Here is a 25,206-nt window from a genome sequence, read left to right on the forward strand (position 1 = left end):
GTGGAAAACAACAACAGAAGTCTAACTATGAACATAGAAATATAATCTGATGTCTTGCCGAAAACAAGTTACATACTATGCATTTGTAAAAGACATATCACTCTGAACATAACGCTGCGAAAAGACCCTGGTTATGATCATTTCTGTATTCACAACATCAGAAATAAAGATATAAAAAATGAAGTAAACACAATGACACACTTCTCTAAATTCTCCAACTTTAAACCCCTTTCCTACTGAGAAGATTCTGAAACTGTGTGCTGGTATTTATCTACCAAAAGACCAACATCACTTCTATGTAACAAAACCTGAATTAATTGGTGCAAATCAACATTCATTAGTCTAATCTACATTCACCTACATAGCATCACAAGCTTCTTAAAGTCCACCACTAGTCTAGTCCAAGCAGAATTTGTCTATCAGCCCAAGCTGGTTAACCGTAATAAAAATCTACCTTGATGGAGGTACATTTCCAGAATGTTTGAAAAAGCTAGACCATCACCTTACTCAAAAACACATCCCTCAACAGCAAAACAAAATGTATCTCCTACCCATCACAATCATCTCCTTTATCAGTAAATTAACGGAGAAACAAACGAACAACAAACCAATTAGTCACAGTGACAGCCGTTGAAAATTCCTAGATCTCCACTTAAGAGAGCTGCCAAGCCTAGCAGATTTCAAGAAGAACCTATAAATGGTCATGTTCAAGCACATATTGCAGACATGAACTAAACATACCTAAATGACAATTTCCACCTTCACACGTTACTAAATCTGGCTAGAAATAGTACTAGGGCCTACCCCCATACATACTATCATGAGGGCTAAAACCCTAGGCTCACACAATATATTTCTATTTGTCCCCATCCAATGAAGGCACCACTGATACCGGATGTGTCTCACATTTATTTTGGAGGTCCTAGCTCTCAATCACACCTACTATGCCGATATTTTTAAATGATTAGAATTTTACATGCTGGCATGTCACTCTGATTCCTTTAGAGCACTGCAAGTCTATCTTGCCACCAAGCTGCAACAATGAAATCTGCGACAAAAAAACAAGTAAATATTGACAATGACTTCCTGATTGTGGACAACATTAAGGCCTAATCATAACAGAAGGCCTACCTACTCATAACAGAAGGCCTTGCTGTTGATTTTGAGAGCATACAGCACAACTCCCTGTTGGCTTCGTCGGATAATAATGTGAAATTTCTTAGCTATTTCTTCTCCTTTCTCTGCTACTTAAAATGTTTACTCCATTACGAACCTCTTATCCACATGCCCTATAATATATGACACAGTTTGACACAGCTTCATCCTCACACAAAAAATACGTCTATTATTTATTTATTTACTCCTTATAAACACTCATTATCTGGAACACTATTTCAACGGAACTCCACACCTTGTCAGACTATCTTTAATTTCTATAACATACATAAGGAAAGCAAGAAAGGTTCCCCTCGACTTACTAATAGTAAGTAGGAATTAACATCCAATTATGTTATTCACTCATACGTAATACTCCACACCACATACAGGATATTCCCCATTGTGGCATAGATCTATAACCAAACCAGAAAGTAGTGCTAAAATGTATTTATTTCTTTTAAAAAAGCAGTTTAAACAAATCTTTAGTTGTATCAATACAAAATATAAAAAAGAACAGCTTCTGCACATGTATATATAAAGGACGCTAGTCCATTAAAAACATAACAATTTTTTAATAAAAGACAAATCACACAATATATCATAAACAATTCATGAAGCTAATATACAAGACCCTATGGCCACTAACAACACAATAATAAAATTCAATTGTAGCCAGACAGTAGATCCAAAGCTGATATATATTTGAAAGGTAATTCCGGCAAAATACTTTTTTCCCCCTTTTTTTTGTCCTGAAAAACCCTTCAGCGGTGGATTCTTAACAAGTGCGTCGACGCGTTTCGGTGGTGTCTATGTCTATTACCTAACCACCTTCTTCAGGACCAACATAAATGGATACAGGGTCTATTGTTCCAATATGGCATCTGATTAATCATGGGATGGGGTGTTTTCCTTTTTTGTATCAGTGTCTTATATTCCCTTCTGTTAAACGGAATTCCAATTCTAGTTCCACTTATTTTGAGCTTACGTATAAGTCTGATAGTCGTGTTATCCTTATCCTAAATCCTTAGAACATTTTCTTCTCGATTTCGCGGTATAGAAGTAAATTGTTCCCTTAATATCGATGTGAATCTATTTAAGCAATAATGCTCCAATCCCCTTCTTTTATCTTTCGATTTGGGGTCAAATGGTATCCCACGGCTTCTGATATGCTTATTTGTGGGTCATGTATCGTGTTATCTCGATGTTGATATTCAACGATGTCTCACACGTGTGTTTGATGCTCTGCGTTTTTCTGAGTCGGCCTGAATATAACATACATAAGCCACTTAACAGCATTCTGCTTAAATAGTCTAATCCTTCTCGTCATCACTAAACAGAATCATCTTGCTACCCACTAATTTTATTCCATATTTTCTTACTGTGTCTGCAAAGCAAAACCGAAGATGCTCTTGAAATAAAACATTACCAGAAAATCAATTTCTTTTTCCATACAGAAACAAAAAGGTAATTGAAGAGGTCAATGGTTTGCATCCTGTTCATCAAAATAGAACCCCGGCCAAAAAACTATAAATAAAAACACGCAGCAGAAACCTTTTACTTTTTGTTTTGCTCCGGAGAAACAGACTCATGGGACTAATAGTCAAAGCTGGAAAAAAATGCATGCATTTCCAATAAACTATTAAGTAACAGAATGGTTTATGAAGATCAAGGTGTAAAACAGCCAAGTGATAAGAGGAAACGTAAACACATTAATAATAAGGCAGTTGTGAATGCTTAACCTGCCTCGTGAATGAAGATTTGAAAAACATATACTATATATGGAAGACACAGGGGAATGCACCTAAAACGTTGATCACGTTATTGGAATAAGGTCACAGTTTAGGTTCATTCTCTATAAGGTACTCATAAATGTCCTTTGAAAAAATGTGTATGAGTATTGGGGGGTCTGGGCACCAATTTATTTTTCTGCAATGGAGGTTTCGAGGACCTGGTGTATGAAGTAAACACAAACGTGGTGACGATGTAGGCGCAGATGCAGGTTTTGAGGGTTGCAATGCATCTACCTTCAGTGTCTAACATGACTCAGAAGATTAAGATACGCTCCACAAGATATTGGATGAGAAGATACAGTCTAGGGGTGACATCAAAATTGTCACCTTAGATGGTGCTAAGCTGGCACTGGTGCTCTGAGACACATTAGATAGTGCTAAGCTGGCACTGAGGCTGTGAGACACCTTAGATAGTGCTAAACTGGCACAAGGGTTGTGAGAACAGGTAGACAAGCAGCAACGAAACAAACGTATCACATTTAAGATTAGCCTTTAAAAAGTAGGAGGCATTATGATTAAAAATGGTGGGTTTAGCTCCAAGACGTTGAAGAATTAAATAACCCCACAGAGAAAAATATTCTTTGGACTCAGGCGAAGTGGGGACACTAATATCTTTAATAGACTCTTCCTTAGAATGCATTACTTTGGGTAACAAGCGAGAGAGTAAGCAAACACCTGGGTTGCCTCACAGACTTTGAACAAAACGAAGTATACCCTTCCCAGTCATTAACTGGAGAAAGAGCACACTGAGTAATTTCACTGTCTGGTGAGACATCAATATTTTGCGGCATTTAGGAAGCCAAGTCCATAACCCCAAAAATGAATGAGAAGAAAAGACGAAAATAGGGATCTATTCATCGCTTTCATTGAAAACATGTATTGCAGTGTTACAATTGAAGGGAAATAGTGGGAAAGGGGCTTACTTTTTAGAATTCTCTTATGAGTAACCGAGGGATAAGGGACCATGAACAATGTACATTTTTAATAACATTACGTTTCCCAGAAATTAGGTAAATAGGATATGATCCTTCAAAACGACAGGTGCTCCTGGATACCTAGCTGCTAAACATTAATACGTTTGATTGTGCTGTCCCGTATCTTTGTAAAAATATGAAAAATACATGAGGAGAGGCAAGAAAAGCCCAGAATTCATGAAGCCGAACAAAATCACAACTTGAGGTCCATTCTTTACAAAACAAATATCAGCACAGAAATTACGTTTAAATAAAAAAAAAACTCTTCTGAATAGACTGTTTCCTGAGCCTTAGTTAACCGGTATGTACCGTGGCGGGGAAGAGAGTGTAAGAGGTTTAAAACAATTAACAGTTCATATCAGTAGTGCACATCTGTTTCTCTACTTGGCTCCAGATGCTTGTAAAACTTAAAAAAAAAATAAACAGTACTCGTCTAGAAAATATATATAAAATAGAATAGCGAATGAGTTCAAGTGGAAATCGCTTTGGTTTCGTGTACCAGTGAGACCGAGCAGCTATTTTGAGAAACACAAATGGTACTTTGATTTCTTAAAATGTTATTATGGTTGTGGATCAGCATGGAGCAGGTAGATGATGTCTTAGATCATCCTGCAAATAGGCAGATCCAGGCTCAAGTCAAGCTTTTGAAAGTCCAATTATATAATCATAAAAAGAAAATTAACAAATGATGACAAACAAGAACCACAATAGTATAAACTTAGTGTCACCAAGGCACTATCACACATCCACCTCCTACACCAGAAGGATCGATCCATCTCAGGGAATACATACAGTGGGAAGTAACAAAGCATACTGCCATATAGTTTAGCAAAAAAATGCTATTGAATGTCAGACTCAAAGGCTATGGCAAATCTTTGTGGTCCTTGTCCATGCAATCACTTAATGGAATCCAGATTGGCAAGACATTTTGCTTACACTCCTATAAGCTTTATAAAAGCCTTTAGACTGCCATCAGTCCTCACACATTAAGATACTACAATTCCACATCTCCCAGTGTCTAGCAATTACAAGTATAGCTCAGAGGAGCAATTAGTACAGAAGCTTCCAGCTAGTTTTGGCCGTCTCTTCCAAGTGGGAAGGTCAGGCCCAGTATTAAAAGCCCGAGAGGAATGTGTGCAAATCAGTCTTGACCCTGTGCCTCATGGGAACAGTCCAGCCCGAACTGCCACGCCATGTCTTCCCTGGACCGGAATCAAGCATCCTAGGACCGGTTTCTGGCTATCAGCCTTCATTAGCCAGGATAGCTTGACTCCAGTGGTGTAGTGAGCACAGACCCACGTCTGGGCATAACCTTCCCACATAGGGTGAACAGCAAAACACACAAGATGATGGACGGAATGTTGCACAATGGCAAAACATTCACCCCCAGTCACAGATCTGGGTGTAATCCATCGTTATTTTGCTCACCAAGCCACCCCAGGTTAGACATGGCCAAATACAAATCAGTCTTGACCCTATGTCTGTTCACCCTATGTGAGAAGGGTATGCCCAGATGTGGCTATCCTGGCTGAAGACGGCTGATAGCCAGAAACCGGTCCTAGGATGCTTGATTCCAGTCCAGGGAAGACAGGGCTCGGCAGTTTTGTCACAGGACTGGGGTGAATGTTTTGCCATTGTGCAACATTCCGTCCATCATCTTGTGTGTTTTGCTGTTCACCCTATGTGGGAAGGGTATGCCCAGGCGTGGGTCCCGTGCTCACTAGGCCACTGGAGTCAAGCTATCCTTGCTGAAGACGGCTAATAGCCAGAAACTGGTCCTAGGATGCTTGATTCCGGTCCAGGGAAGACATGGCTTGGCAGGTAGTTCTGGACTGTTCCCATGAGGCACAGTGTCAAGACTGATTTGCATATGGCCATGTCTGAACTGGGGTGGCTTGGTGAGCAAAATAACGCTGGATTAAACCCAGATCTGTGACTGGGGGTGAATGTTTTACCATTGTGCAACATTCTGTCCACCATCTTGTGTGTTTTGCTGATAGCCATTTTAAAACATTGTTTGAGAGCAGAGGGTAGACGAATAGTGAAACATCTGCCAGCCTTATCAGCAGAAGTGGAAGAGGATGGGAGTAGAGGAGAAGATGAGGATGAAATTGCAGAAGAGAAATTAGATGCAAATTTCGGGAAGATAAAGATTGAATTAGTAGAGAGGTTCACGTTTTTTTAAAAGAAGTCAGCTGGTTGGTGTGTTTGTAGAATAATACTGCCAATTTGAGAACTCTGGCTGCAACATGTAACTACAAGGATTTCCTAGACAAGATGCTAAGGCATCAACTGGTGCTGAAAGTGAACTACACGAAAGTACAAGAATGAACATAGAAAGGTTGACTCTTCAAATGGCTACTGACCTAATGAAGAAAGCTGAATTGACATAAGTAGGGCTAAAAGAGATAAAGTAGGAAGGAATGGTAGAGGCAGTCCAGAACAGACACGCTAACCAAGGAAAAAAGAGGACAATGGTATCAAAAGAATGGGGAACAAGAAAAACGTATGGGCTACAAGTGTGATTACAGAGGTCATGTAGCTACTGACAAATCGTGTCCAGCTAAAGGCTAAGCATGCAGGAGGGGTAGAAACAGAGGGCATTTCACGAGGATGTATAGAGGAAGAATGGGGAGTGTGAATAAGAGAAGACCCTCGGTGAATGTGATAGAGGGAATAGAGAATGATGATGAATGCCAGGATGTAATTTTAGAAATTCAACAAATTGGTAAAGCTTGAGAGGATAATCCATTTTGCAACATCAGTATTGATGGTGCTGAGGTGAGAATGATCCATTACAAACTAATGGGGTAACCCAAATGGCTAAAGGACAGGGTATAATCCGTTACAAACAACAAAATGGTCCTATTGGCTAGCATACGTACCAAAAATTCATACTGTATTTACATTAAAGCTAATCTATGCTTGGGAGAGAGAGAACACACAATAGAGCACGTTATTTCTAAAAGTCAATTCAATGCTTTATATTTTCATATTGAAAAACCATTAGTATACAAAGAGATCATTGATATGTAAACTATATTATAAGGTTGCTTTTATAGGTGCATACGGAGGTGCTTGTAAACGTGCTCAAGTGATGTAGAAGGAATAGAAAAGGTTTGTGTACAGAAAGGGTGTATCTTAGAAAAAGACAATCTAAGTATTCTGAACTCCTTCAGGATAGGAAAGTAAATAAATACACACTTTTGTTGAGTGATGGAGATATATGGAATAATAAAAAAAAATCATGAAAGCTCCATTGAGGAACAGAAAGGCCAGGGTAAACTGGATAATGATTCCAAAGCAGGGGTGTGTGATAAAAACACGACCAGAGATTTTAGGATTACAATGAAATCAAAACTCTAAAGATGTTTGATGAATTTATGATTTAATTCACACACTTATGTAGAGTATTATGTTTCATATTAAGAGAATTGTTTGCCCACATTCTAACTTAAAACTTTAAATTTAACATAATGTGTTTCTTAGGTTTGTAGTTTTGCAACACAGGTGGATTTGCAATATTTCAATTAATCATATTTGGGTAATGTCCGTGTTTAAGACTTATTATTATTATTTTTTTCAACTTATTGTTTATTGTCAAATCATTGTATTACTTTTATTGAATTGTTAAAGGAGGAAGATGTGCTGTGTTCTGCTCTGAAAAGGGATTACAAAATGTTTGTATAGTGTTCTGGATTGTGGCTACGAGCAGGCTCCAGAACACTTGTACCGCCGGCAGTTGATCTCCCTCTCGGTCAGAAGGAATAAACTTACCTCTTATCTTCATTTCGTTACAGCCTCCATTCTTTTAAACTGTCAAAATGTTCTTCCAGAAAATGTGCAGTCTGGAGAAACTTTCCTACAATATATGAATAGCGGAACTCTCTGCCCTGCCCAGCCTTTAGCATTGGCCTCGGGCTTTGAGTATCAAATATTTTCACATGGGTACCAACCTGAAGAGTTCAAGATTCTATAAAGTGTAGACATCAGTCCCTCGGACCCTAAAAAGGTGATAATAAGGCTTCAAAAGTTCAGTCAATGCTATAATTATTAAAACCTACACTTTCACTTTTCCCTTATTAAAACAGACGTCTATATCCCTTAAATGATTTCGCAACCCCACCCACAAACATATTGCAATGATCCTACAGCCTCTCACTCGACAACTGAATTAAGCCTGTCTCTTCATAGACAGAAACTGTGGATTGTAAGGATGGGGGACAAGGCATCGAAAGAGATGAGCAGTTTGACATGTCAGCATGGGCCATTGACCTGTCTGACGCAAATTAGTAAATTAAGCCCTCCTCAGGATCCACATACATAATAAAAGTGGCAATTGTAATAGCCGAGCTGCAGAACAATCTCAAGCATTGTCAGTAGGTCCTCAAGCACAAGACCTATCGGATGAAGCTCGGTCTTATCTTGATTACTTTAAATGCTGACACCCCCCATCTACCCTGGAGATCTATGAAGGACAGCATGATTTTGTTAACTAACAGGGAGATCATTGTGAAACCTGTCTCCAAAATTAACAATCCAAGATGTATTCTGGTCCCTAATGGAAAATGCCAGGTGCTCCATGGCTACTACAGATATGAGTCAATAAAGAGGGCACTCTTTCCTTGTTCCTCTGCCAAATCAAATCGGTCCAAGAATATCATTTTGACAGCCCCTGTTCTCCCCTACACAGAACTTTGCCCATGTACATCTCAAGAAGGTCCAACTCATATGTTCAGAGGCCTTTTCCACGTCAAGCAAAATAAGCATCACATTCTCCCTACGTCAATTTTTCGTTCAATCGGGTTAACATCTTTATGTTGCTGATGGTCTACCTCACTGCAGTGAACCCAGTCTGGTAGGGATGCACCAATGGTGGCAGCAACCCCTTCAGACTATTATCCAACATCCTCATGCATATGTTTAGGTCAACACACTGGACAGTGATGGGCCTACTGGAGGTACAAATAGGTTCTTCCAAACCCAGTTTGTAAATTATGGTAATGTCAGCAGCAGTCATCATGGAGGTAACCAAAAAAACATTGAGCAGGTCCATTAGTGCCAAAGTGAACAAGGCTTTCTAGGATTTAATAGATCTCCAACAGAAGTCTAGTGGTTAAGTGGACTAATGGAGACACAAAAAGAATCAGTGCTCAACATTATGGTGACAGATTTAAATCCAGCTAGCCCACTCGGCCATTCACACCAACAAGATTGATAATATGAGTACCACTGAATAGGCTATTAATAACAATGTGCAATTCAGCACTATGATGGCCCAAGTGGTGATTACCCAGTTTAAAACGCCACGTTATCTTACATTAACCAATCATCAGGGCTAACAACCGGATTTGATCTCAGACTTCCTATTGCAGTATGTGCATTCTCCCTGAATATCAGTTGTGACAGACCCTTTTTTTATGCAAGCAACATCCTCAGAAACAGAGTTCAGGCACCTCTTACATTATTGAGGCTATTTACCAGTACCTGAATATGAAAATCTTAGTAGCATACCTGAACATGTGGGTCTTGTTTCGGTTGTACTCTGAGATCAAGGTCCAGCCTCATAATATTGTTTATTCAGCAAAGACCTCTGAGGGCTGTGAAGTAGGATGCTCAGCTGACACTTAGTTCTCAAAATCTCTTACACATTCTGTGTGAGCCTGGAGACTTATAATCCCCTTTTGGCACACCCTACATCACCATTTAACTACCTCTGATTAGTGATCCATCCATTTTGGAAGCCTTTGCTATGGAGATCAGCCTTCCCTTAAGAATAAACTTCATTGTATCCCACACTGTCACTTTCCTGATGTACGGTCTACTCCATCTTATGTAGGCCCGACTCCATCTTAGTCCATGGAAGTTGTGATCTTCCTCTGCATAGACAAAGGACATGGCAATATTTATGCAGAATCATTGTTATTTCTACCTTTTAAACACAAATATCACCAGACCTTATCTTTCTAGGAACTGTGATAGTGTCAAGTTCTTTGATTCATTACAAAGACACAACATCTAATGTGACATTTGTCTGGGTCACAGGTCTACTCCTCATCACGCCACGGTTAAATAAGAACACAAAGACATATAACCAAAATAATGTACTCCAGTTGCAGGTCAAGGAAGATCCAGTTGCAGGTCACGGTAGGGCCAGTTGCAGGGAGGCCTCTGGCACATTGCGTCCCTGTGGCTCAGAACAGGAGCGTACCAAAACAAGGACCACACTCGTGTGGGAGGAGAGACAGAAAAGATTCCATGATGGGGACCACAGGATACAGTGATTCACTTTTACAAAAGGTATCACCCTCTGCAAAATGTTTCTAAAATATTATTAACTTGTGCCATTCCTCCAGTGGAATAATTACATATTTTTAATGTGGACCCTCACACAGCCTATTGGGGTCATGCTTCATCATCAGGTCACAACCTGGTCCCCATAAACAAGGGTGGTGTCAACCATTGTCCAGGGAGCATTTTGGGAAAAGATCTAAACCTAACGGGGAGAATACATAGTGGTTACCCTGGTATCCCTTTATTTTATGTACTACTATAATGATTAAAATGACTTTAAAATTGGATTGAGAGGTTAGTTTACTATCCCGATACCTTACAGATAAGTCAACATGTTTCAGCCCTCATGGGAACCTGGGCTTTCCAATGTAAATATCAAGCTTTTGTAGGCTGTTTATGTCAATTCTGTCACTTATTGACAGTCACAATGGTAGGACAGTCAAATATGCAAGAAAATGAGAACCTGGACTTCTTTACTGGGCCTCTGGTACTTGTGCCTTGCTGCAGGATTATAGGACAGGGACAAGACAGACAGACACACACACAAATAAAAACAAAACAGTACAGAAATTTGCTAGCTCAGAATGTTCTGAGTGACTGTGTGCGATGTGTAAACTTAGCTCATCCCCATTAAGCATTCCATGTCATGCGTCTTCCATATGTACTTATAGGAGATATTACAGTGACTTTTGTGGTCAGACAAGCATAATACAAAATTGTGTGCGTTCATGCTTGTTGCATGCTCTCTATGGCAAAAATGAAGGGTTGATCTTTTCCTTGCAAACCCATGGTTTGCTTCATGTGAGCAATCATATCTACAAGACGGTGTCCTTATTTTGTAACCCGACCATGACGGCTCAGCCTGAAGTGTGTTCTGATTATCATCACTTGTCAGCATTTAGTACACAGCAACACCCTTTAATTCCTCAGCCTACATTATCTGGGTGCCAATTCATGAACAATGAATGGCAATCGGTTTATTGCACCTCGGCAAGGCTTGCTTCAACATCTCCAGTTTACGAGTAATAATCTGATTTCCACCTGTAGGGCACGAACCAGCTACACTGCGCCTTTCAGTCCTACACTTGTCAGGTTCCTGCACAATGCTTCATATAGGTAACACTGAATTATACAATCACCTATCTAGTTTTACCGTGGCTTGGTCCACTTTTGACATCATATGAGGATTCAAGCTTTATTTGTCAGGCAGTCACTCTCCACATGCCACTTTAAGGCCACTTTATTTTTTTACTACGCACAAGACCACTCTTTGAATACAGGCATCAGAAGTAAACGAGTAAAAATGCAAAACCTGTCACTTCCCCAAACGGTGTCCATCGCTCATACAAAAGTTGCACATTTTTAAATGCCATTTAAGCATGGTGGCAGCACGCCGAAAAAGAATGTAATATGGCTGCCTTTCAGAACATATATGCTCATCAATTATAAACCACTTTGGTACTACTGCCCTCTTCCAGTCACTCAGACTTCCCGCCCGTCCCACAGTACCTGCTGCTTGAGCTGCTGTACCAGGCGGTCCTTGTCGCGCTTCAGAGTGGCCACTTCCTCCTGAGTTTTCTTTTTCTTGGACGAGGACAGCTCCAGGAGTGCAATGTTGGCATCTTTTTCACTAATGGCAGCGAGGAGAGCTTCCTGCCTGAAAATGAAATTGGCATTGAGTGAGTGTGACAACTGGCCCTTCTCATCTCACACACAACCATTAATGCATGGCTGGGAAGCACATCAAAGAGGCATGCATACCAATATTAGAGGGAAATCCTTTTTGGAAATTAAGAAACAAAAGATTTTTACATAACAGTGTGCCTCAGACATTTAACAGTTACCTTCAAGATCCTTAAAACGTTTGCCATTATGTTGAATTCCTTACTCTAACCAGTATGGTACAGTAAGATACCTTGAAGACCCTTCACGTTCTTGGCATTCAATTGAAAATGTTGGTTTGGCCAGTTGGGTACAGTAAGATTGTGCAATGGTATGGCTGGGACATGAGCCGAAAAAAAGAATTCACTGACCTAGGAGAGAGTTCTGTCTCTTTAAGATCAGAGTTCACTTTTCTTGTGCACTGGCTCCAACTCACTTTATGCTTAAAGCATCAGTGTTAGGGCCACATGCTCTAAATGTACACACAAACATTACAGTAATGGGGCTAAACAGACAAACTAAACAAACTGTTGAGAGTGGAGTACGAACTAGAGATTGTCCAACATAGACCTCCCAGCTCTCAAATAAACCCCCTGGGCACAGATACTTGGCAAAACAACCGCCATGTGAACACAAACTGGGGGGTCACTTGCATCATAATGGACAGCATACTACCTGCTGACCAACCATCCCAAGACTTTGAAGAATACAGGGCTGGAGGGTCTCCGTTGACAGCGATCATGGACAGAGTGCGGAAGCCTCTTCTGGTTCCCATCCATCGATTACTGGACCAGGCAGCAACGTCTCCCTGCTGGGAGATCATCGGGGAGCTCTGCCAAGGTGGCTCCCTTATGTGGAGCTTGTGGAATGCTGCCATGCATGCAACTAAATAGTGCGTGCACAGCGGGTTCACATACCTAATGGGGAGATTGCCAGTGAGATCTGGAGACGGCAAATGGAGGGAAACTAGAATTTGGTATCAAACACTTTTTGCACTGACCTTTAGTGCCGAAATATGAACTATTTCACAGGAGCTGTGGCTACTCAGTGTATGCACAGGCATGATATGTTCAGTTATAACACTGAGGTCTACATTTTGACCAGCAGGGATGTACAGATTTTATGTAACAGCCTGACGCTGCATTGCTCTGTACCAGGATGTGGGCTCATTTGCAGAAAGAAGCAAATTATGTCCTTCCAAATCCATAAGTAGAATTATCACCTCGACTTTTTAATAAACCCAAACTCTAAGAATTTGATGGAAGGAAGGTTATTCATGTAAATGACGACCGAACCCTCGTAGCAAACAAGTGGGGTGGCGAGGGTGGTTTACAGTGCTTAATTTGAGCTTGTGTTTGCCAGGATGGTCCACCAGCCCCCCTTTGTGGCGACCGGCACTTGTTTTTTCTTATCTGATATTGACTGTGTGCAAGAGAGGTAAAAAAACTAAATGTAAAAGGAGGCAGAAGAGAAATACAGAAAAACGGGAGAAAGCAAGGACTGGTAAGAGTGAGATAAAGGCATCGCTGCCAATTACCAAGCATCAGGGGTTACACTAACGCATTGTAGTGTGGTGGTCCATATCACTGCACTAAAATGCATAAGTCACGCATTTACAGCTTCTCCGGAGAATGTGCGAGGCGGTGCTGCAGAATGATTAACAACTAAAGTGATTTTGGTGCTTGCTGTGTCACTGCAGGCAGTGTCCCTGGCACTTAGCCACACTCGGTACTCCCCGCTGTTGCTATGGTGACCCAGTCTGAGTGGTATACTTGTTTCCCCAGCAGAGCAGGACTGGGGGAAAAAAAAAGTCAAGTGGATATGATCAACCAAAGAAAGTTTATTCATCAAAAGAAGGCGCCACCGTATCCACGTGGGCTCAACGCGCACTTCGACTTCTTTTGTTTTCCAGGTACTCTGGTTATGCAGCACATGCCACTTTTGAAGGTTCAGGTGGTCACTCGCCTTGATTCAACCTTTTTTCCTACCCCTGTATGCGACCCATGGTGGTTAAAGTGGAGCTGTGTGCATAGGTGCAGCATGGCATGATGCCGCCTCCTCACTCTGCCGGCTGCTCACTCTGGAGATTCCACCTGAAGCACCTGCAGACCCTGGATATCATGGTTTCGCCAGCATTCCTATTTCTGTCTAATGGCGCTAGTGGACAGGCAGGTAGTCAGCAGCCTGGCACCCAGTATAGAGGCACCAGACTTCCGGGCACAGAGCCAGGTGAGCGCTTTAAATAAAGGGGGGAGACACCACAGAAGTTGTCACTTGCCTGGGTTAGATGCCGCCATCGCCAGGAGTCATCGGAACACTGCTAAACCGCGCCGCCGCCCCGGGACTACAATTCCTGGCTGCCTCAGCGGCGGCGCGCTCTACTGACACCGCGCCAGCGCCAGGAGGCGCACATAAGCAGCGCTGAGCCCGGCGGAGTGGGGGAGACACCACAGAAGTTGCCACTTGCCTGGGTTAGACGCCGCCATCGCCAGGAGTCATCGGAACGCTGCTAAACCGCGCCGCCGACCCGGGACTACAATTCCCGTCTGCCTCAGCGGCGGCGCGCTCTACTGACACCGCGCCAGCGCCAGGAGGCGCACATAAGCAGCGCTGAGCTCCGCTTTGCGGGACGAGCCAAGGACGGGCCCGTTTTAGCTCGTTCAAGACCGGGTAAGGACGGGACGGGCCACCCCTCTGACACCTGCTACAGCACTAATAAGGTCAGTGTCGCTCTGTAAAGAAATTTAAAGCCATTTATTCACCATTCGCCACCGATATGAGTATTACGCAAGGTATAGAAAGGATGGCTACCTCACCAGATGGTGGTCCTAGTTGGAGGAAATCAACTGGTGGTTCACTATTGGGAACCCTTGATAATTTCCTTATAAGGGTATCAACTGCACTTGCCAAGGATATAGAACTTACGGAGAAAAGACTATCCTTGGACACATCCTTTCACAAAAGGTCTTCCCTGGGCCCCCTGGCACATGCAGATCACCGACCCACTTACAATCTGGCTCACAGGATTTGCTTCCTCCATCAGGAGTGGTTACTACTTCTTCACCCCAATCAGCAACTTTTATGAACATAAGTGACAATTCTCCAAGAGAAGGAGTGCCCAGCAGCGACACGGTCAGAAGCCCATCCCCTAAAATTAAGACTCGATCTGCCGGCCAAGTAAAAGCTATTATGGTCCAGCCTAAGGGGAGGGAGCAGGCAAAAAGGAAACGCCCTGGACCACAAACGAATGCTGGAGGGAAGAAAGCAAGATCTTGTAAAAGTAATGCTCCACCTGAAGATCCAGCAGCGATGCCACCAATCACCCCCTTACAAATGGATAGGGCTGATAGAAGTGGGCAGGGAAGCCATTTGGACAATAGGGGGGAGGATCCATACTTGGAGTTGGGTCCTTCTTTCTGGAAAAGACTGGAGGGTAACTTTAAGAAAATGTGTTACCCATTGCATGAACGGCTGGACTCCATTGAAAATAGACTGGTGTGCCTTGAACTTTCATTGGTATCAGTCCAGAAACAGGCAGGACCAAGTCGCAGTGCTCATACTGCAAGGCCAAAAAATCCTGCAGACAATGGTCCAACTAATTCCAACAGTGGTACCGGGTCAAGCCAGATAGCAAGGCCAATTCTGGCTGTTGACAAGGGGCAAATTACTAATTTACAACCTGCTGCTCCGCTAGGAGTGGGAAACACACATCAAGCTAGTGGGACGCCACAAAGTACTTTGTCTCGGACACATGCTCCCCCGGTACTTAATCATACAGGGGTGGGAGCAAAGCCATTGAGTAAAGAGAGAAATCTGGGTGATGGAACTAAGTTGAATGATAAACAGCTAAATCTACCTGCATTAACCAGGGCTCACAGCGAGCCTCCCCTACCTTATATTGACCTCCCTCCCCAATCAGCCCCCTATGTGGTAGTCTTGGTAGGGGTTCCCCCACTAGCTTGTGGGAAACCATACCCAGATTTAAAGCATAAGTGTATCCTCTGGCTAAACAAGTACCGCCCATTGCCAGCTAACATGCGAGGTGAAATTATGGGTGCCAGGAGAGTCAGCTGGATAGGCAAGGGATGCAAGATGGTAGCAGGAGACTGTATCATTATTAATTTCAGAAACCAGACATGTGTCAACTTTATCTGTAACTGGCCTCAAAATGATCTGTCCAATGGGATACAAGCTCTACCCTTAGCTTACTTCTATGGCCCCCCATTCCGGTTTCCTTTGAGAGGGATATGCTTTCTCAGGGAACTGTATCTAACTTTTGCCCTTAGGGAACACAAGGTTGTTCAACAGATTCCAGGCCCTGTCGGGGTTAGGGGACTGCGATTGACAGTCTGAACCACAAAGTCCATCCCGGGTAGTAGGGGAGGGGATGGAAGAGAGGGGATGGAGACTGGGAAAGGGATTGTGCCCGTTCAGAGCAGTAATGACGAAGGGTTGGTTGAGGCTGGCCAAAGTAACACATGTGATATCATTTTTGAGGGACCAGAGGTAGATCAGTCCTTGAATAGGCAGTATAACACACAGCATGGCTCAGGGGGATGTCCCGTACGGGGCAAATTGGGCACAACATCGGATGGACCGCTATGTCAGACATCTCTGGTCTCTTGGAATGTGGCAGGTTTGGGGTCGAAACTTAAATCCCAGGCTTGGGCAGATTTCATTGACCACTTCGACATTTGTTTGTTTCAAGAAGCTTGGGCGGTTGAACCAATGTTTAGAGTGGGCTATTTGAATTTTTTTGTCCCTGCTGTAAAAAAAACTAAAGGGCGACCTATGGGGGGTTTAGTGATATGGGTCAAGCAGTCCCTATAATGTAACACCCATTTGCTCCCTATTGTATGTAATGACATTCTTGGTGTTAGAATTAGTTTCCATGCTAATTTAGAAATTGACGTTCTTAATGTTTATGCTAGGGGGCTTCAAGGTGGTAAGAAATCGGAAGTTGTAGCTAAACTTGATACATTACTACAGGCTACCCCAAATAACAATGTCATTGATTGCCGGTGACTTCAACACCACTTTTGAACCCCTTGGTTTGGACGATATACATTTAACAGAGGAGGAGGACGCGAGGTGGGGAGTTCCTCAGCTCGGTACTAAACCCATAAGAAAATGGACTGAGGCTGCTATCCAGTTAAAGGGCCTCTGTATGGAAAACGAGCTGAGGGCTGCCAACGGGCGCACATTGTCAGATAAAATGGGAAAGGAAACTTTTGACAATGGTGCTAGGGCAAGCAACATTGATTACCTACTCGTCCCTCTCAAGATGTGGTCTACTCTCCTTGACATGGAGGTGGTGACTCGCATTGAAATTGACCATAATCCTTTGAGTGCAAAGTTTAACCTGGGTATTCATATAGAGGCCGATGCTCATGAAGGGCATACTTACCCGGATTTGGTCATGGCAAATGATGAGCGCCACCTTAAATGGTGTCAAGTCGCAGAGCATCAGGAAATAATTAGCAATATTGAGGGAGACCTGGATGGGGCTCTAAAGGCTATGGAGGAAGTCACCCGGAATGGATCTCCCCCTTATCTTTTATTAGAGGCACACAATAGGCTCTTTGTAAAACTGAAAACTTACTTCTGTAAACCTAGCTTAGAAAAAAGAAGAACTCAAACTAAAAAAACAGAGAGCTGGTACGATGGCTCCTGCCGCCAAGCTAGGAGAGAGTTGGGTCTAGCCCTAAAGTCCAAAGATATGGGTACAATAAGACTGGCTCGTGTGAACTATAGGCTCAAGCAACACACTGCTAAAAGGGATTGGGAAGAGGGCCTGTGGCAGGATTTGAAAGTAGCGTGCTCTGCAAAGAATCACAAACTTTTCTGGGAAATTTTTAAATGGGATAGGGGAGGACATCGAGAGAGCCCCCATAATAATGTTGACCGTAATTCTTGGGTTGACCCAATATGCTGCTATTGCTACTGGTATTAGCGAAGGAGCTTTTGTTCATACTGTGTATAAGGAGCCTATCTTCTCTCTGAGTGAAGTGGATAGGGATTGGACCAAGTGGGAGAGGTGTGGCGCCGCGGCCAGGGCGACTGACGCTGGAATCTGGGGACCACGGTTCGATCCCCGGCTCCGGCGGCAGGTTAGCCCAGCACCATGGGACTCTGGGCAATAGCTCGCTTAATCTTCCCGACGGCCCCCAGCGCCTAGAGACCCTTACGGGTGATTGTGCGCTTTACAAATGTGGACTTTACTTTACTAAGTCACTGAGGGTCGTGCTACCGGCATGGATTGTGTCCCCGCAGATTTATTTCTGAACAACAGAGGGCGTTGGCGATTATATATTTTGTATGTAGCAAATGCCATAGCCCAAGGGATGGAAGTACCTATCTCATGGTATCTCATGAAATAGTGCCGGTGTATAAAAAGGGTGATAAGTCGCTCGCAGCCAATTATAGACCAATAAGTCTAATTGACTGCTTACAAAAAATCATGGGATGGCTGGTTTTGGGCAGAATCCAGACCTGGATGGATAATGGCAATATTTTGAGTCACATACAGGCTGGTTTCCGCCCAAAAACAAGTACCATAGACCAGGTTTTCCAGTTTATTATGTTATACTGGCGTACCGTGGTCCTGGAAAAGGGTACCTTGTATGCTGTTTTTGTTGACTTAAAAGCGGCTTTCGACCTGGTCCCTCGCAATATACTATGGAAAGTCCTAGCGGAGCTGAGGATGGCACCTGAACTGCTGAGCTTGATTGTCCGTCTGCATGAGGACACCTTCGCTCGGGTTCGGTGGGGTTGCCAGGGGGAGGTTACGGAGCCCTTTCCGGTGCAGCGTGGAGTGAGGCAAGGTTGCGTCATGGCGCCAACCTTATTCTCGCTCTTTGTGAATGGGGTTGCGGATTTCCTCTCCCTGGTCCCAACTGATGCCCCTGCGATGTCTGGCGAGCGGGTCCCGATCCTCATGTTCGCGGACGACACCCTCATCATTTCAAAGACTCCGAGTGGACTCCAGCAAGCACTGAAGCGGTTTTAAGATTTTTGTTTGAATAGGGGCCTAGAAATAAACACGACAAAAACCAAGTATATGGTCCTGACCGGCCGTAAAACGTGCGGGTCAAATAGACCTTTCAGAGGGCTGATCAATATGAACGGTTCCCCGCTGGAGCGGGTAGACGCCTTCACCTACCTGGGGGTTACCCTTCAGAGAGACTTGGGGTGGTCTAGTCAATTGGACATTGCGGTGCTAAAACTCCGCCAGCAGGCAGGTATCCTTCTGAAAAAATTCACCTCTTCAACAACAAAGCCTATTAGCCCCTTATTGGAAGTATACGGGATGAAGGTCTCAGGCTCGGCCCTTTATGGAGCCGAACTTTGGGGTTTTGAAGATCTAAGAAAGCTAACGCTAGCAGAAAATGAATTTCTGCGAAAAGCTACTAGCGTTCCCATAAGTACCCCGTTAATACCGCTAATGTGGGACGTTGGAAAAAAGGCGGTCCAGGATCTTGTCTTTCTGCGGCCATTACTTTATTGGCGCCGTTTATGGACCACAGAAGAATTACAGCACTATGCCCAGGGACTAAGGGAGATAATGGCTAAGGACCCGTGCCAGAGAATACATTGGCTGAAGGCCATTAGATCGATACTCTTCAAACTGGGAATGAGGGAACTATGGGAGGACCCGGAAAACGCCCAATTCCCCTCTAAAAAATCACTAAAAGAAAAGTATTGGGAGATGGTGATTGCAGAAGAGAGGTCAGAGGGTCTCCCCTCGCACTTAACTGGTCGTTTAATGGATATTAAAGCCCAACCAAAATTGGAACAATATTGGGACATTATCGGTAAACAACAGGACCGCAAGCTCTATTTCCAGCTTAGGGTAGGATCACTACCAGTAAGATCTTTTACAGTAAAATGGGCAGACAAAAATGGTAACGACAGATGTCCCAAGTGTGGGGAGGAACAAGAGTCATTAAGTCACTTTTTATTCTTCTGTCCTCTGTATACTGCCCCCAGAACGATGTGGATCAAGCCTATATGTAAACTGCTTGGGATACATAGGCATGGTGAGGCTCTGAGAATTCTATCTACAGACCCGACGCCTAGAATTGCTGTTGCCGTGGCTAAATTCTTGAGATGGGCTTGGTAATCCGCACAAAACATACAGCGGTAACTATATTAAGATTAAGCTGTTTTCGCCTATGTATACTAGGGTTAACTCTCGTGAATTTCTGTGAATACTCCTCTAGACAAATGTATATTGATGAAATTGATTTTAAGACCTTTTTAAACTGTAATTCGGCAATAGTCTATTGTAGTTTAATACTCTTTTTAAATATTTATTGTATGGTTTTTTAAATGACTTTTTCAATTAACACTTGTGTATTTTATGTATACTTTTATGACTTAATTGTCGAATAAAGTTTATGAAATGAAATGCTTTAAATAAAGTATTTAATGCCACCAAGGTTTGCTGCTCCAATAAATATTATTTATAAACTGTTTTACTGTTATTAATAAATTGTTTCATTAGGCACTCGCTTGCTATTAGGAGCCGGCAGACAGCTTGCATATTTAGCTATTTACCTCTGAAATTACAGTCACATTGTTTACTTTCATGTGAGCAGAAAAGTGCAGTGCTCCTGCAGGTGATTACCAATGGTTAACTAAAGGCAATGTGTGAAAGCAGGTACAGGCAGTTATATTCAACTCTGAACTCCAGCAGCAACTATTAGCCTATGTCATATTTATTTCACATTTGAGGGACACATTTGGAAAGGTGGTGGCACTCATGCCAGGCAGTTTGTCCTGTTATTAGCATGTAGGAGAAAGCCACACTTGCGAAATGCTCACCTGGGGCATTTACTAACAGCCAAGATGCAGGATTTAAAAAAAATTTTTTATATGTGTCCTCTCTGCTACCATTTACACCGGATACAGCTGTGTTGCCCTTGAAATTTCACAGATATTTTAATAGCAAATTTTATTTTGTCCCCATGTGATGCCTTCGTGTAAATATTCTTATACTGATTTAAAACAGTATGTGATCTGTGGGGTGTATACTATTCGAACTATTCGAACAGGATGATAACGAAAAAGTACAAAATACATCTGATATTAGTTAAGGGAGGACTGGCCTTTTATGCCACTGGACATTTCCCCGCAGCCCAGCTAACTACACGTATCTGGGGTTAGATTAACGCATTGTAGTGCAGATATCTGCATCACTGCACTGAAATACATTTGTCACGCATTAAAGCACCACCATGACTATTTAGTGCTCAAGGCTGCCTGCCTGCATTTCACAAAAGTAGCCAGTGCAGGTTTTGACTTGTAGTACTGAGCTACTGGCTGGTGCGCTTTGTGACGCTGGGCTGTGCCTGGCTGCGAGGACAGTAGGTTAGTGACCTTTCATTTCAGGGGGTTTGCAGCAGTTCCAAGATCTTTTTAGAACTTCTCATTGCTCAAAAGTTTGCCATTTCTGATATTTATCTGTTCGGTTTTACTCGCGAGAAAGTGTCATCCATCTGGTCACTGAATGGCTCACATAAGTACACAAAAATGTCACACATAAGCAATTTAAAAACGTAATCTTTGCATCTATTTAAAGGGAACAGAGCAGGATTGGATTGGGATTAAAAATCGGCCCGGGCACGCATAAAACAAGCATTTACAATGCAATAGGTCTCGCATTTACGCAACTTTGAGCTATTGGCATTGTAAATGACAATGCCTTTTATCTAGGTTTTAGTTTTTAAAACATGCATAAAACGCATTGTCATTTACAATGCCAATAGCTTAAATTCTCATAAATACGAGACCAATTGCATTGCAAATGCTTGTCTTTAAAGCCTGTTGATGTACCGCGCCTACCTGTCATGTTTTTTGAAAATTCCTGTTTCAACAAAAGGGTCATCTTACCAAAGCCCCTCAATTCTCTCGGAGGACTGCACGATTGTGCTGTTTTCTGTAACTAGGTGACAAACACTGCTCGGTACAGAGAGGAGCAGCGGGCGCACTGCTCTCAGTACTTTGTGATTAAAGCATTGGAAAAGCTTAAGCTCTAAAGTTTAATTGACGGCCACTCACCACTGCTCATCAGACTCGTCTGCCTTACCAGTTAGAATGGACCATGTAACTATTTGTATCAATGCCATACTAAATGGCAACATGCCCTGCTTTGTGAAACTACTGATCTGTAATAAAGAGCGTGTCATTAAAAAGATGTCCGCTCTGTTTACCAGTGGGTGCATTTCTGTTGCTTGCTTTTACCGTAGAATTTTCATTTGAGGTAGGCTGACGGTAGGAAACGTACAGTGTTACATATGAGAAAACCTATTATCCCCGAGGAATGGCGTGGCTCCTGCACCTGTGTGTGACGTGAACACTCAGTCCTTGCGCTGTACTCACCTGCCTGCCCTGCGCCCGGCAGTGCCCCGTGCAGCGCTGCCTGCCTCGGCCCAGCACGGGGCTCTCGGTGCGGAGGCGCTGGTGGAAGCTTTTCATCTGGGAGCCCACGAAGCCCTCCAGGGAGCTCTTGAGCAGCAGCAGGCAGTGGCCGGCCTTCACCCAGTTCTTGCAGTCGGCATTGTTCAGCCTCACGGCCAGCTCATTAAGCACCATCCCCAGCGGCGCCTTCCCGGTGCGCACCGATAACACCAAGGCGCAGAAAGCAGCAGATCAGGAGCAGGTGAAGAAAAAAATCAACAAAATGCAGCTCTAACTGGCCGCAGTCCGAGGTTAGAGTCTGCACAATAAAAGGTAACAAATCCAGCTTGGACGACTCCTTGTTAAATGCCTATAGACAGCAGAAACGTCCCAATAACTTCCTGTCTTTACTGTAATTGGGCACCTATGAAAAAGCCCAATCGAAAATAAAACGAGACACAGGAAGCCAGGCGGGACTGTCCGGGACTGACTGGTTGATGGTGGGGCCACCAGCACAGACAGGAAGCGGACGGGAGCCTACCCCGCGCTCCTGTGAAGGGAAGGGAGCATGCCGCCTACGAATCCCGTGCAGCCGCCACTACCGCGGGACAGGACGAGAGGAGTATAACAGACCCGGTGAGGGGGGGCGTTGGGCACATTGACGGTGCCCGCCCCCCCAGTGATGGAAGCCCTGCGTGTGCCCGGTGAGTGAGTTGGGAGGGTGCGTGTGTGCGTGAATGTAAGCCCTACGTGTGCCGGGGGGGGGAAGGAGGGGGGTGAGTGTGCGCGCGTGGGAATGTGTGTGCGCATGCGTGAGTGTGGCTGTGTGTGCGCGCACAAATGAGAGAGGTGAGAGGCTGCTGAGTGTTGAACAGGAGATGTGCACGTGCGCGCCCACGAGATGAAATCCGCCGAGGGAAAGCGCGTGCACATCCCCTGTCCAACATTCCCGCAAGCCGGCGACATAAGACCTAAAAATCGGCCCACATTAGCATAATGCCTTCCCTCAAATCACTGCTTCAGCGTAATTTTACTTAAAAAGGGGGGTGATGGGGGGGGGGGGAATGCACGCATCAGTTTACACTACTTAAACACACCTGAAAACAAGTGAGGCAACTTCTGCTCAGGCCCCTGCCCCGCTCAGTATGCCTACGTTAATGGGAGGCCCAGCGAGAAAAAAGGGGTGACACCTCTACCTGTTGCTGCTATACGGGAGGTAATAAGTGCCCATCTCCCTCCAGAAAGGCCACTCAGACACCCACTGGGCCGCTGGTGGTATAGTCGAACAACAGAGACTCCGCCCAAATCGGCCCCCATGCTGCTCAAAAGCAGCCCTCAGCTGGAACTTGGACCCCGGCCCCTGGGGCATTGCCCGAATGCCCCCGTTACCAATCCGACGCTGGAACAGAGGGTGACTGGTAGTGGATTAAAGAGACCCGAGGTGAATTAAACTCTACGTGTCATTTGTATTCGGTGTACTGATATTCAATAACACCGCCGGAGGAGAGCTTCGGGCACCGGCCCTCCTCAGGCACACTGAGCACTAGTGGTATATTAAAGGTGGAAAGAAGCCAAAAATGAATGTGTAGAAGGAGAGCTGCTCAATGGATCAACCAGATCCTACTTCAATGAGGTGTGGTAAATGCACTTTTGCCAAAAGCAGAAAAAGCGGAATTATTGATTGATGCATGCATTTATTCTGATTCTATTAAACGACGTGGGAAAGCACGTTAATAAATCATGCAAGCATTTCCTTTTTCACATACTGTACAATAGTTTCAGAATAAATGCATCAAAAAGATAATTGTTTTAGGTCAAAGCATACCAGACAGCACAGCTTTCTGGTTGCAAAGAAATAAAGGGGACATGTAGGAAGCTTCCCTAAGAACACATTCCGCCCATTGCTTACCATGCACTATTTTTGTAACTCACATTTGCTTGCTGTCCATTTGCACGCTTTGGTTTAGGCTGTCCAGCATGTCTTTACCCTTCACGTAGAGCATAGCCTGTTTACCCCCTCTCTGACTGGCTCCTTGTATTCTTTCATGGGTGCTTGCTTTCTGAGAACAATTATTTAGGTCGAACCTAGACAGCGCTTGCACTGTCTCTTCGAGAAGTGTATACTTTGTGGGCCCACTGCTTTTCATTTGTTTAGTTCAGTGTTCTTTAACCCTTTCAGTCCTCATGACAGAATTTTTTTAAACTACCATTCAACTGTTATTACCTATTGACTTTCTATGTATTTCTGCCTTCCAAATGTAAGACAATGTGTAAAAAAAAGTCACTATGAAAATTTTCCCTATAATTCACATGCTAGTATAGGTACCTACAATTCCGGAGATGTGCAAATAGCTACCATTTCTAAACTCTATATTTTGTTCCCATTTTGGAAATACATAGGTGTCTTTGATACCTATTTTTCACTCTTTATATTTTACCAAATGGACTGCTATATACACGGTAGACAATGAAAAGCAACTGCAAGACGCAGCTCAGTTATTGGCTCTGGGTTCCTCTTGTTCTTGGTGAACCACAAGTCCTATATAGCCCCACAACCAGAAGGCTCCAGCGGATATAACAGTATAGTGCTTTAAAAAATCTGTCATACTTAGAAGAAGTTACAGGTGGAACGTTGGCACAAATGGCTGTTTTTTCCAACTCATTTTCAATTTTTCTTGAAGGATCTACTACACAAATGACCCCTTGCTGAATTCAGAAGTTTGTCTACTTTTCAGAAATGTATAGCTTGATGGGATCAATTATTGCTTTCACACCCATTTCTACCACTAACTGGAAGGAGGTTGAAAGCACAAAAGTAGCAAAAATAGGCTATGTCCCAGTAAAACAATTTTTGTTTTCTGACAAAAGTCTGCCTGTCCCTGAAAGCTGGGAAGATGGTGATTTAAGCAACCACACACCTTTTGTTA

General features: G+C 43.5%; 1 protein-coding gene across 10 annotated transcripts in view; it reads right to left on the reverse strand.

Annotated features, from left to right (window-relative positions):
- ERC1 (ELKS/RAB6-interacting/CAST family member 1) overlaps positions 1-25,206 on the reverse strand; it is a 2,156,751-nt gene that overhangs the window by 378,711 nt on the left and 1,752,834 nt on the right. For all 10 annotated transcript variants that reach the window (XM_078673690.1, XM_078673694.1, XM_078673688.1 and 7 more), the window contains one exon: positions 11,726-11,873. In XM_078673690.1, the coding sequence (XP_078529816.1) occupies positions 11,726-11,873 (148 nt within the window). The remainder of the gene's footprint in view (positions 1-11,725; positions 11,874-25,206) is intronic.

Source organism: Lissotriton helveticus, chromosome 1_1 (genome assembly GCF_964261635.1).
Source record: "Lissotriton helveticus chromosome 1_1, aLisHel1.1, whole genome shotgun sequence".
Taxonomy (NCBI): Eukaryota; Metazoa; Chordata; class Amphibia; order Caudata; family Salamandridae; genus Lissotriton; species Lissotriton helveticus.